Genomic DNA, 14,871 nt, shown 5'->3' on the forward strand with positions numbered 1-14,871 from the left:
TTAGATAACATATGAAATCAATATCTACGAATTAAGGCTCATTATTTTTTGTGGCTTTCGCTGCAATGCTGGATGAGACCAACCTATGCAGTTTACCTTCTAGCGTCACTTTTGGACTCAGGAACCGCTTGACACGTGAATAGTGTCTTTTCAAAAGAAACTCCCTTGTTTAAAAGAATCACAGTTGTTACTTGCATACAGTCTCTTTGTACATAAAGTAAGTAGGCTACGTTTATCACGTAACTTGCGTTAGTTAAGTACGTAAGTTAGGTAACGGAACAAAGGTGACATTTTAGGTGACTTTTAGTTTTGACTGCTGCTGGCTTTGTCATGTTTTTTCTATAATTTAAAGCAATAATCTCAAAGATTTTCCATTTAATTAAATGTCTGTTAAGTCTATAAATATCTCCAAACGAGGTAACACCATGATTGAGCCTATGACCCACTGAAGCCTTAATGTGCAGTATTACCAACTGGGAGTCTAACTAACATAAGTAAATTACGTATAAAAGATCTCAGCTTACGTACAGTGGTATCAAGTCAGGCGGATAGTTTTGATTTTGTTCGCCTAGGTTTTGAGACGCGTATTCCGTAAACAGATGTTTGTGTTGAATCATTAAATGCTGTGAGCAACCCAAGCTAGTTTCCACTCATATCTCTGAGACCAACGCTGCTGCCTGAAAAAAAAATGTTTATACTGCTAAATGGTTTTGATAAATATGTTTAGGAGGGAACGACATTATTGCCTGGATTATGTCCACCGGCATCGTTTTTCCACGAATAGCTCCAAAGCAAAAGTAGCATGTAAAAAGTATTAAAATGTCTTACTTTCATCTCTGGAAAGGTGTGAATCCAATCAGCCAGCTACAGCAGCCATTTAAGGGAATTTTAAAAAAGCAATTTGATAGGTTGTCTCAGTAACAGATGGTTTAATTTCCTCTTTGCCTTCCAAATTAGAAGTTCTTAATGTGAGAGGTGAAGAACGAGAAAGTGCTGAGCATCTCCAGGAGAATGGAGGATGAACATCAGACGGACTCAGACTACTGTCACTGCTTCCATTCGCTTTTCTTCTCTGTAGCGTTTCAACTCACATCGCTGCTTCCTCTCCTCATGTTTGAATAAGCTTTGCCAGCTCTGAGAGAGGAAACATCATGCTGGGAGGTTCTCTGAGGACCATGTGCTTCACTTTGAGACAAAAATGCAGCACGGGAGATGTTCCATAAATGCATTGCTGTTGGTCTCTTTCTTTATGAAAGCTAACGCACAGATGTCAGATTATGTACAGAAAAGTATGTACGCTGGTGCAATGAATTAATTCATTTTACCACAAAGAGAGACTGCTCTTCATCAAAAATCATCTTCTGAAGAATAACAGTGCTCGAAGCATCACTCACTCAGTCATGTGGAGCTTATAATGAGCTCAAGACTTATTTTTTGGCGGTTGTTGCTCACTTTTGGTCCATTGTTTGGTTTGTTTTTTGTAAAATGTGCATTTTTGTTATTGTACATCATCTGAGTGAATGATTCTGTTTCTATAATACTAAAAGTCATTTGTCTTTCCCTTTCGTTGCAGAGGCCAGAGATCCAAAATGGGAGGCAAGCTCAGCAAAAAGAAGAAGGGATACAACGTAAACGATGACAAGGCCAAAGACAAGGATGCCAAAGCAGAGGGGGCCTCTGCTGAGGAGAGCGAAGCACCGAAAGACAACAAAGACGAGGCCCCGGCTGCCACCGACGCTAAGGAGGTAGCGAACGACACGGCGGCCAAGGAGGCGCCGGCGGCAGACGCTGCAGCGCCCAAGGAGGAGGAAAAGAACGCCACTCCCGCCGCCAAGGAGCCCGAGAAACCTGCCGCCAACGCCGAGCCGAAAACAGAGGCGCCCAAAACCGCAGAGCCCGCCAAGGCTGAGGAGAAACCAGCGGCCCCGGCCAAAGAATCGGCCCCCGCCGCCAAGGAGCCCGAGGCGAAGGCAGCGGCGCCTGCCCCGGCGGCTGAGAGCAAAGATGAGGCCGACGCCAAAAAGACTGAGGCCCCCGCGGCACCAGCATCCAAAGCCGAGGTGGCCGCCTCCGCTGACCCCAAGCCCACAGAGGCGGCGGCAGCGGCTCCTGCACCAGTAAAGGAGGCCGCCGCCGCAGCCCCTAGTTCAACACCAGCCGCCGAGCCTCCCGCCAAGGAGGCCAACGCCACAGAGGCACCAAGCAAGGATCAAACCGTAGCAGTTCAAGATTAATGGACAGCTTCTTTTCGGAAATGAAAAAAAAAAAGTACCTAACTCAACAACGATGAAGATTAAAAAAAAAAAAAAAAAAAAAAAAAAAAGAAATTAACTAGCCCACCCATATTATGATAATAACAATAATAATAATAATTGTAATGATAATGAATTGTTGATTGAGGAGGACTGGAGCAACCACCTGGAGAAGTTTCCCACACCTGCAGATGATTATTGCTATTATTATTGTTATGTTTTACTCTATTTTTTTCTGCTGTAGTATTTGAACTTTGATACGAGTCTGTGTTGACCATATATCTCCTCGCCTCGCCATTCCACATCCATCATCTCTCTCCTTCATACGTCAAGATGTTTGACCTAACTCCCATCTCAGCTCTCAGTAGGCCTGTGTTAAACATTCACCTGCAGCTCTGTGGATTTCAGAATATCCACATTTGGGGGAAATGGGAAGGAGGGAAGGCGGGGGTTTGAGAAATCACTTTACCAGCTGGACTTCCATTATATCCGTCCACTCTTCATGCTCTCGGCTTTGGCCTGGGGCCTCCAGTTTTTCTTTGCCCTGGAATTGTGGTTCCTTTCTAACCCATCCTCCCCCTGGCTTTTTGGTACCGTTGGGTTGTGTTGCTACATATTTTCCTCTTGGCGGTTACACGCCACTTTCTCTATACGGCAATAAATTGACCCTTTAAAAGGGAGTTTAAATCTTATGTGAGGACTGAGAATGCTCTGGCTTCCTAAGACATTTCGGAGGTTGAACAAAGCAGACTTTGCAGAGCAAAACACATTCTTAGACGTATAAAAACAGTCGTAGGAATTTTTTCAGATAAACTTCTAGATTTTGTACTGAAACCCTTAGCTATATTGTAAGTGAACTAAGAGGTTTTTTAACATTTGTAAAACACTTGTAAAATCTGCAAAGCCTCGCTGTAAAGATCCCCCTCAGTGTTCTTAGAAAGTCTGATAGAAATCTCTGATCCTCCAAACAAATCTGATGACAAATTTGTTTCAGAAGACATATCTACTGCTGACCTTGGTGAGATAGGCTTAACGAGCTCGTCCTTCAGTTGGATCTTGCTTAGAACTCTTAAGTTGATGACGTTAATTGCATCATCAGGAGACGTCTGGAGTTAAAGCTCTTTTCTGTGATTGTCTTCTGTTTCTGGATGGCAAAGGGATTCAAATCCTTCACTTACCTAAGTAAAAGTAGACATACTTAGATATACAGTATATATATATATATATATATATATATATATATATACAGTAAGTAAAAGTCCTACATTCTACTTAAGTCAAGGATTAGCAGAAAAATATACTTAAGAAGCAAAAGTATAGGGTTAAAGTATGTTGATATAGTGGACAGTGATAGAAAGTGGTGATTACCACTTGTTGCCGTTGCCCCCCCCCCCCCCCCCCGGGAAAAAAAAAATGTTTGGGATGTTGGAGTTAAATTTGGGAATGAAATAATGACAGTATTCTAATTAAAGACCCGTCCACCAGTAGATCCTTTTTAAATTGGCATACACAGTGAAGCTTTCACATAATTAAAGCAGTGTCATCAGTAAACAGTCTGTCCTGTGGAGCAAACTTTACCAGTTTGGTATCTAAGCAGGTGAAAACTAGACGAGCTGCTCTGTGAATCCATCCATAGCTCCAACCTACTCGGTCTACTTCTGGTCCATGATCCTATGGCAACCGTACACCATGCTATCATTATGGGATGGACAAGCCTTGCACATGAAACGGGAGCTTCTGATTTTTGTCATTTTCACCCCTCATGCATTTTCCTTTAGTTTTCAAAAATATATATATGACGTGTGTGTACATATATGCAGCGATGGAAGAAAGAAGGTACTAACATATTTTACTCAGTATAAAATTAGTATTACTGTAGAAAAATACAGTCCTGCATTGTCATATTTTCTTCAAGGCAAAAGTACCGATAGTGAAGAAAAAAGTGAACTATTGTCGAGCTTTAGGATCAGCAGAATGGAAGGAAGCTTTATACGAGTTGAGTTATCACTTTCATAATCTTATCTGACCGTTTAGGACTTTTAATTGAGTAAAAATGACAAAGTTCAGAGTGTTTCCCAAAATAGAAACAGTCTAGTAAGGTAGAAGCACCCTAAAATTGTACTTAACTTGAGTGCTTGAGTAAATGTACTTTCTTTGTTTCCAGCTTTGCATATACGTGGATTTATACTGCATGTATATATTTACTCATTCAGCCATCCATTTGCCAACTTTTATGTTTCATCCAGCTGACACACACCGTTTTCCTCCCAGCACTTGTCAAACCGTAGCAGAAACAAACACTTGAGGAGCGTCGTGTGTCAGTTGGTTCAGTTTTTCTTCCTCTCTTGACTCAGTAAATTGCATGTCCGTGGTTGGGTGAACCTGTAGTCCTGTCTTTTTGGTCAAGTGGAAAAAAAAAAAATCTTTCTCAGTCTGCATCCATGGCAACTACAGTTGATATTTTCATTCCATGTCTCACCACTGCTATTTCCACCCCACACGCTCATTCAAAAACAAAAACAAAAAGATGATATGGAAATTGATGCATTCAAAATTATATGTACTTGTATAAATGGTGCAACAGTAATAAAATGTAAGAAATTGACTGAAACTCGAGGATTTTGTGCAAGTCAACTTTTTTCATCCACTCACAAGTTAATGAAACAAATATCGCTGTCAACAAATCCAATGAAATATCAGAAACAATGTGTTAGTTCCTGTCTGGGCTCTAAGCTCCAAGCCAGTTGGTTCCTAAACTCTTAAAAATCACCGATCCAAAAGGCTTCATTCTGAAGGGCGGAGGTCCACTTTTTAAAGAAGGGGGTTTTCATGGGTTCTTTGTAAGACTACGGGTTCCATTAAGAACCCTTGTTTGAAGTAAGAGTTCTTCACGGATTGTTTAAATTTAATGAGTGTTGAAAGATCTTCCCAGACCACACTTCCAAAAACTGATTGAGAACCAGGATCGTTTTGGGTTCAGCTGCATCACATCAGCCCCGGCCCCTTAAGAGCCTCTTGAGGAACCCTGGATGAAATCTACTGGAAACCCTTGGAATATAAAAGGGTTCTCGGTGCAACCTCCTGGGTGGATTCTAGATGAAACCCTTGGACTATAAATGGGTTCTTGGTAGAGCCTCCTGCTCGGGTACTTGTAGAAACCCTTTGAATAGAACAGTGTTTTCTATAGAACCCCTCGGTAGTTTTCAAATGAAAATCTTGGGATATAAAAGGGTCTCAGATGAACTCACTACCTTTAAACCGCACTAATACACAACAGTCTCAATAATACCACACAATGTGTATTTTGACTGTACCCATGCTCTGGTACCTTCTAAATGAACTTAGTGTTAAAAACGCTGCAAATCATCTCTTTTTAAAGAGTGCTTTGCCCTGCCTTTACCTCTCGAACAGGTGAAACCATTCAGGCTCATCTGTGCAGAGTGCTTCACATTAGAACACTTGAACCTCCTGGCACAGTTTCAGCAGAACTCAGCCTCTTCGTCTCTGCTGCATGAGACATTAATACCAGTGTGTGTGAAATGTGGGTGTGATCAGCGATGGATCTACTATCCACTGATGGATCTGAAATACGAAACAGACCGATAGATAGAAGTAATTTCTCAATGAGGAATAAATGTGAGGTTTACAATCAATGGAAATTGCAGATAAAACAAGCAATTTGAAGATTTTCATCCGATAAATCTGTGCATCCCTAGTTTACATTGGAATTATTTGAAATATTCAAAACATTATGTAAGACAAAGTATCTACGAGTTAGAATCTTAAAAATAAATGTTTTTGTGTCCCATTCATAACCACGCAGCACTTTGAGACCACCGGGTTCATACAGATCACACACAGAGCACCCAAAGGCCCCCACAAAATGTCTCTGAGATTTTGGTGCTGCCAATATTTCACTCTCTGATATCACATAAAAAAAGATGAACATTGGGACACCAGAAAAAGGACAAACAGAGGAACGAAGCCTCGCCGAGAGGAGATGATTGATGTCTTTATCTCGTCCTCTTTTCCGTCGCCCTCCCTCTCTCGTGGCGATGGAGGGGCAGTAAATCAAGGACTTAATCTCTCTGCTGTGATTTACTCCTGTTCGAACGCCGTTTCTCACCTGGTAATACCTCCCCCCATGCCTTTACTCAGGCCACAACAAGGCTAGATAAGACGCGGTACAGAAATAGGAACTGGATGGGATGTATCTCCTGAACCCAACACAAGACCTGATAATGTGAAACTCCAGATAAAAGCTGAATGACAAAGTATCAGCGGCTGTAACAGTCTAGTTTCCTGGGTAGTTGGACTGAGGACTGAATTGGATTATCTAATGGCAGTTCAGATTTTCTCAACAAAAACATAAATAAAACATTTCACCAAATGTTATTGGCTTTATTAGGCGGGGAAGAAACGTGTCAAAATATTTTACTGCTACTTTATAGAATATTTCAGCATGTAGTTGGCAGTGAAAGACAGATTATAAAACTGAGTCCACCAACTCATTAGTGTAATTCAGTAAATGTTAACAGTATTGAATGAATACTTCTTGTTTGGGCTGGTTGGAGGCGTTATTATTGGTCTGTCTGTGGGCTATGAATCGAATCAACATTTTCTCATACAACGGTTTAATGTAAAAGTGTCAATTTCTGCTTGTTACGCGCATACAATCTTTTCAAAATAAACTTACGTCTTCGCAGGAAACAACAAATTTGGGTTAAGGCAACAATTTACTTCAAATCAAAGTTGACTTCTTTTTTCATACTGGTTACAGCTGGTTTGGAAAAAGATTGACAACTACTTAGTTAGGTTAAGGCAACAAAAGTACTTGGTTAGGTTTAGGAAAGATCGTTTGGGTGAAAATAGCTACGGAATTGCTATTATTGGCAAGTTACGTGCAAATAAATCAGTTTGTTGGATCGATCCATCTCGACTCCTGCCTGACCCGTGTGTGCTTTTGTGGTCTTGACACTTCGTCTTTCACCATTATGTTGATATCTAATAATTAAGACGCATTATTTTTTGTATGTAAGGCTACGAATGCTGGATGAGAACAGCCTGATTAAATACATGGAGAAGCAGCAGTGTAGTGGTGTTTTTGATCAACCGGAGAATGGGAGATACAGCAGCCTGAAAAAGAATGTCAGACAGGAGATAAATATCAAATGTCTGGTGATTTCTTGATGGGGTTATTGAAGAGGCTATTGCCACCCTAGTAAGGTCAGCCAATGACTCAATGTTTTGGGGCAATTAGAGTTTCCACCAGAGAACAAAGCTTTTTTTGAAGCTTTGGTGCTTCCTGTGGCTCCAGATTTCTTTCTTCAAACTGAACTCCAGCTTTGATTGGATTTTGTTGGATTTATTTCCGCAGACATTTATTATTCCTCCATTTGGCAGCAAGACCTAAACAACGTTTCTATATTACTTAATAGTTTTACAAAGTGATGGCAAATATCATCACACTGCATTTATGAATCATGGTACAAGCTGGAGTAGCAGATTCCCTGTTTTAAAACAAAGACCATGATGAGAAGATATTGTTTTACGATCGGATTCAGTGGCGGAAAACAAATGAATATCGACATTATTGCATAATTCCAGATACATTTGTTATAGAAAATGTCCTGTTCATAGAAAACATAACCCAGTTGGTATTATATTTCCTTAAAAATGTATTTGCTTTTGGAAATAAGATGCATATGAAGGTGATTTCTAGGAGACAGCGTTGTACGACTTGCAGAGAGTTCTATACTTTAAAGTTATTGTAGGATTAAAAAACAGAGATCTACAGAGACTGGAACGTGTTCATTCCATAGAGACATGGAGATATAGAATGACAAAGAATACAGGTAATGTGCTGGATTTCAACCCTAAAAACACACACACACATTTCCTCTCTCTAACATTTAAACAGCCTGCCTTAGTGATATTTGCGGAGATGCGTTCTGACATTTCTATTTCTGTTTTTATTTGAAAGCACTCGTAAGGCTTGGTCTGTCTTTCTGTCTGTCAGAAATATTAAAATGCTTAGAAGCAGAAGCTCTGACCTTTAGTACGTGGGGTGACTCAGAACCCCACAATACACACACACACACACACACACACACACACACACACACACACACACACACACACACACACACACACACACACACACACACACACACACACACACACACACACACACACACACTCCCTGTAGTGTTAACTGCAGGCTACAGAGCTGCACATCAGCTGGCTTCATGCAGAGGCAGAAAACCGGCTGAAGACAGATGGTGAAAAACATGTTGGCATTGTACGTTTCTGCAAACAACGAGATCATTTGAATGATGATGTTTCTGAACCATAAACAAGTTTCATAAAGGCATTTCATATCAGAAAAAAACAAAAAACATTAGTGTTCAAATAATAACGTAACAATGTTAGTGTAACATTCGTTACAACATAACTAAATAAATAACAACCGCCCTTAGCAGACCTTTTTACGGAAAGTTACAAAATAAGCATGACAACTTTCCATAAACGTAATTTTCTATAAAACTTCTATACAACCAGAGGAGTCGCCCCTGCTGGTCAGTTGAGAGAATGCAGCTTTAAGACACATTCACAGGTTGCCGCCTTGTGCTACATTACACCTTACAATGAAACATGGATGGCTTCAGATGAACTGTCTTATAACGGGCTTTCTTGTTGTCTAATCACTTAAACATAATCATAGAGCTTGTCTCCCCGTTTATAGTGGATGGAAGGCTAAAGGGCTGATCTGACACCACCAGTCTCCAGCAGGTGTAAACCTCACAGCAGGTCTAACCAGAGAGGTCAGAGTCGTGTTGAGAAGCTCTTCGTTCCTCCCGTTCTGTTCTGCTGCTCACTCGGCTCCCCCTTCTTCCCTCCCCTCCGATGTGACTGTCCTTTGAACTGTGCGAAGTGTACTTTCAAAGCGTCCGTGTCATTTAGCTCGCTGACTGTGAGCAGGTCCTTACCCAGCCTCCATCTCCCTCCACTTTCAAAGCCAGGAGTGTGGGGGATGATCAGAGAGAGAGAGAGAGGGAGCTAGACGGAGGCGAGGCTTTGTGGAAGATCAGTCGGATCCTCCTGACGCGTAGATACTCTGGATCGGGTGGTGGGTTTGGGGCCTCCGGGGCAAATGTGCAGAATCTGCCGGCATCTCTGCTCGGCGGCTGTCAGGGAGGATCTGTTGGGATGTTTGTCACCATTGGCGTGATGGTAATCGGACATGTTTCAGGCTCAGGGGACACAGACAAAGATCTAATGGAAGGCTTTAGAAAGGACAACTTGATATATTTCACTGGTGTTGCTTTTAAGACGAACACGGACGGCTCTAGTTGTTTTACAGGTCCGAAGGTGCAGAATGACAAAATATGAACTGAAAATCTTCTGGTTGACTGGAATATTTTACTGTTACTTTGAACACAGCTACATGCGATTGCAAGTTAGGAAAGTAAACTCGGAAATTCATTCCAAAATGCAATACCTCAAGAAGTTTGAAGATTTAGTTTTTGGATGCTGTATGTACTGCATTTAGAAAACATAATGAAATGCAGTCTTAATTGCGATGCACAAAAATTTGCAGTATATTCTTCTCTTTTATAGGATTTAATCCAACCAATAAACTCCACATATTATGGTTTATGCATTCAATGCATTTTCTTTTATCACATACTTGTGATTCTTTCTTCCTTAATGGGTTTGCTCAACCTGTTTAGCTGTATCCCACTTCAATGCTGGTTACTAATTAATTAACAGTTTTATAGTCCGCTTTAAAAATGACTATTAAACAGTCTACAGCCAAGCTAGTAGCTCTGTGAGGCTGAACTAAAGACCATATTTGTGCGTCAAGCGAAACGTTAGAATGCATACATTTACTGATAAGTGCTAAAAACAACATTTTTATATTACTTTATCTTTGTTCCTCCATGTTGGAAACCACATTGGTTTTCTCCATTTATTTACGTCTTTTATATTTTTTTCCTCTATGTCAGACCCCTTGTGGGATTTCTCCATTTATTTACCTCTTTATCTTAGTTCCTCCATGTTGGACTTCATGTTGGTTTTCTCTATTTATTAACTTATTTTACCTTTATTGCTACATGTTGGACTTCAACTATAGGTTGTTTTTCTCCATTTATTTACCTCTTCATCTTAGTTCCTACATGTTGGACTTCATGTTGGTTTATCCATTTCTTAACCTCATTATCTTGGTTCCATATTGGACTCTTTGGTGGTTTCTCCATTTATTTACCTCATTATATGTTTAACTCAAAATTGGACACTATGTCTCTTTTCTCTATTATTTTATCTTTGTTCTTCCATGAAGGATTTTATGTTTGTTCTCACCATTATTAACCTTATTTAACTTTGTTCCTTCATGTTGGACCCCTTGTGGGTTTTCTCCATTTATTTACCTCTATCTTTGTTGTTCCATATTGGACTCCATGTTGGTTTTCTCCATTTATTTACCTCTCTACCTTTGTTCCTCCATATTGGACTCCATGTTGGTTTTCTCCATTTATTGACCCCTCTTTATATATTTGACTCCAAGTTGGACACTATGTTTGTTTTCTCTATTTATTTAACTCTTTTGTCTTTGTTCCTCCATGTTGGACTTCATGTTGGTTTTCTCCATTTATTTATCTCTTTTATTTTTGTTATTTCAGGTAAGACTCCATGTTGGTTTTCTCCATTAATTTACTTTATTTAACTTTGTTCCTCCATGTTGGACTCAATGTTGTTGGTTTTCTCCATTTATTTACGCTCTTTTATCTTTGTACCTCCATGTTGGACACTTTGTTGGTTTCTCTCTTCCTACAGATGTCAGCTGTCAGCTGTCAAGTTGGTTTTCTCAAGTCAACCGTGCAAATTTGCTAATATCAAAGAGATGTGTAGAAAAAGGGATTTCGTGTGAATATTGAACTGCATGCTAGACTGGCCAAACCCTAACTGTGAAGTTTTAAAGCTTCATCTAGTTGTAATGTTAAAACTTTGCATTAATGTATATTGAATGTATATGATGGTTAGTGCCAAAATGTAATTGCTATCATCTTAGAATCTGTTCCCTCAGAATAAAGTGATTTTAAATGTCGGTAGGTGTCTGTTTTAAAGAGGAAACGACAGCTTTACAGCTTGGATCATCTATATATTAGGGCGGAATGATTACCTAAAGGAGTCGTTTCCTGTGAAATGAACACAGATCATTATGAGAATGAACTCTTTAATTCCATAAAGTGCCATTTAGCTGTAATGAAAGAGCGCCCGTTAATGTGAGGAGATGAAGAGCTGAAGTCCAAAATGAGATTACCACCGTCTGAGAAAGGGACGCCAATTTATTACAAAATGACTGACATCATGGAGGAAAAGCTAATTATGGGACTTTATAGAGGATGATACTTAGTAGTTTCTCTTTATAGACTGAATGTTTTTCTTTTAAAATACAATGGAATGGAATGGCTGGCCTAAGTGGAACCAGGTTTCTTAATGCTGCCAATGTGCTGCCAAAGTGGTGAGGATGCATTTCTTTATTGGCTTGTGTTTTGTGGATTGTTTTTTTATTGGTGGTGGGATTTTGTAAGTTTCAGAGTCTCCTCCAGAACTGCCCCTCCCTCTAGAACTCCCTCCCTAAACCCACATCTTCACAGAGACCTGACTCCATCTTGGCTTCTCGGATCAGGCTGCAATCGAGTAGTACGAGAGGATGTGGACTCTGTGTTTACGTCATGATGCTTGGTGCTCAGACGTAGTCAGAGTTGATGGAAAATGTTTCCCTGATGTCGTACTTTTAACGTTAAGATTTAGGCCGTATTATCTACCCCGAAAATTGTTTTGTTGCTGTTGTTTGTCCTCCTGATGCAAATTCAAGAAACGCACAGGAATGAACTCCTTTTTTTGTTTTCATTTTGTATTTTTCCAAATCCTCACAAAGAAAAAACACACGGTACAATATATAACTTCACACACAGTCAATCTGCCAGCAGGTCAGTAGTTTGTCTATGAATAAGAAGTGAAAACAGTGTTTGCAATAATTTTCAGCCACTACTTGGAAGCAAATGGAGCATGAGGGCGTTCTTCAAATATTCAGTGCTTCTCATGATCCCCCTCATGTTTCCTCGGTCTCCCTCGTTCTTGCGTAATCTTACATAATGTGATGAATATTTGAAGCGGGTTTTAGCTCAAGCGCTCGTTTGCCGCTGAAGGAACGAGGACGAACGGTTGGAACAGTGATGGAAAATAACAAGAGATGACTGTTGGAAATAATTAAAGGATGTGTATAAACTGCGTGGTGTTTGAGTTTCATTTGAAATGTTTAACCTCCAGAAGTAGACGCGGTGACAGCTGTTAGTGCGTTCACTGTGAGGAGACTCCACCCTCACATAGGGTCACATGGAAGCCGTTACATGTTCATGTTATTTTTCTAACGAAGCATTCAAGTGTACCAATTTCTGTTGTTTCCTACATTTCCCAGAATCCCCTTTGATAGCCTCCAGAGAGCTCTGGACTTCCTGCACCATCCAGCTGTTAAAGATAATGATGATAAGAGCAAGGGCAAGTTAGTGCAAGCCATTTGTAAGAGTCACATTGTGATCATTTAAATAAATAAAAATCTATTATATATATAATATTCCTGGTTCTTCAAATTCAAAATATTAGATTTTTTTTAACTGCATGTTGAACAAAATAATCTTTAAATATATCAACTTAGGCTCTAAAAAATTGTGATGGGCTTCTTTTTTTTTTTACTATTTTCTGACTTTTTATTCACCTATAATGAATTGTCAATCAAGAAAAATGATCTGCAGATGAATCAATAAGCTAATTAATCATTACTTGCAGCCCTTTGTGACTACAGTGTCTTACTGAATGAACTGCATTCCACTCCGGTCTACTTCCTCGTCACATCAGTGCAGATTTGTGTCTTTTTCTGCCTTTTTTATGACAGATTTCTTCCGGCACAATTCTTGAATTTTTCCGAGAGAATGAAGAAAAAATTAACAGGAGGAAAAAACACACAAAATGTTGCTTCACTTTCTTTTTAAATAACCCTTATGGCAGAAAACATGCATTTAAATCCAATTTAATCTCAATCTTTCTTCATTTCTTAACTTATGAGGATAATAAGAAGCAAAAGATCTTTTTCCAAAGCAAGAACTTGAGAGTAGTAACTTTTCTTTCAAGAATTAATGAGCATTATTTGTTGCATTAATAGACTTTAAGGTGTATTTTAACACGATTAAGGCTGTTATTGATGCACAAAATCCATTAAAAGAGCAAGCACATTTTTTTAAATTGCTCATAAAACCATGATCCTAAACCCTTTCGTTTTTTTGATATAGATCTTTTATTTATGGGATGGAATTAGGTGTTTTGGTTCGTGGACGTCCATGAAGGTCAGAGTTGACCAGCGTTGTTTAATGAGCTGCTTCTCACCGGAGAGCTTCCTGGTGAAGAGGCTCCACCGTTAACGGCCCACGACAGAGAACAACGATGCCACCGCGTCAGAAGACAAAAGAGGGGAGCTGAGAATAACTTCAGATACCTGCTTTGATGTCCAACGCATAACAACCCCATCGAGAAATCAGTCGTAAGAAGAAAAAAAAACTCATCGAACAACCGAGTTGCGACGTCCCCATTGGTCCATGAAGCTTCTTGCATCATCAGGATTGGCTGCGGAGGCGGCCACCGTGCCAACTCTCGCCTAGCAACAGGCACAAGTGCAGCCACTGCAAAGCACCCCCTCCCTCCTCCCTCCTCCCTCCTTCCCTCCTTCCCTCCCTTCCTCCCCCTCCTGCCTTCCCTGTGGGGGAGCAGCTGATAGATGGAGCATGTGGAGACACACATAGAGGGAGGGAGGGAGGCGGGAGCATCGGATGGCATATGTACATGAGCACACAAACGCATAATCACAGGGCTGAGGACGCACACACACACACACACACACACACACACACACACACACACACACACACACACACACACACACACACACACACACACACATTTACAGTAAGTACATCTTGTACTGTCTTGTTGAACCTTACATAAGCAGGCTAATATTGGTAACTTCAGCCTGGAAGAGCAGCTGGAGGGAAATCAAACACACCAACATTTTTTTTTCTTCTCTTACATATGTTTGTGTAAACTACAGAATAATTCATGTTTCTGTGGTTACAAAGCATTTAAGGGAGACACTACAATTTAAAATTTAAAAAAAAAAATAGCTAATTTATATCACCATGAACTATTATCTTATTAAACATTTCCACACCAGAAATGTGAACATGGGATAAAGCTGGTTCAAAATTCTTGTTTCTGTTGACGTATTAGAGTTAAAGGTTTTCACAGAGGGAGTTTATGATATCTCTTTTTATCACCTCATAAATCAGAAAACACTGTCAACAGCCATGAAAAACAATTTCCTCCATGTTTTTAGTAATAAAATGTTGTATAAATCAGGTTATGAATGATATCTGAACAAACCCCTCTGTAGAAACCTTCAGAACATAGAGAGGAATTAAATTGTAAAGTAAAAAAAATGTAAGAGCTACTGAAGAGGAGATTTCTAGATCAGAGTCTGAGAAAAAAAACTCATTTTAAAGAT

General features: G+C 39.9%; 1 protein-coding gene across 1 annotated transcript in view; it reads left to right on the top strand.

Moving 5' to 3' along the window:
* Positions 1-3,652, top strand: part of basp1 (brain abundant, membrane attached signal protein 1) — a 45,367-nt gene extending 41,715 nt beyond the window's left edge. The window contains exon 2 of the mRNA XM_054624582.1: positions 1,574-3,652. Within this exon, the coding sequence (XP_054480557.1) occupies positions 1,590-2,234 (645 nt within the window). The 5' untranslated portion in view covers positions 1,574-1,589 and the 3' untranslated portion in view covers positions 2,235-3,652. The remainder of the gene's footprint in view (positions 1-1,573) is intronic.
* Positions 3,653-14,871: the final 11,219 nt, after the last annotated feature.

Source organism: Anoplopoma fimbria, chromosome 3 (genome assembly GCF_027596085.1).
Source record: "Anoplopoma fimbria isolate UVic2021 breed Golden Eagle Sablefish chromosome 3, Afim_UVic_2022, whole genome shotgun sequence".
In the NCBI taxonomy this organism is placed as follows: domain Eukaryota; kingdom Metazoa; phylum Chordata; class Actinopteri; order Perciformes; family Anoplopomatidae; genus Anoplopoma; species Anoplopoma fimbria.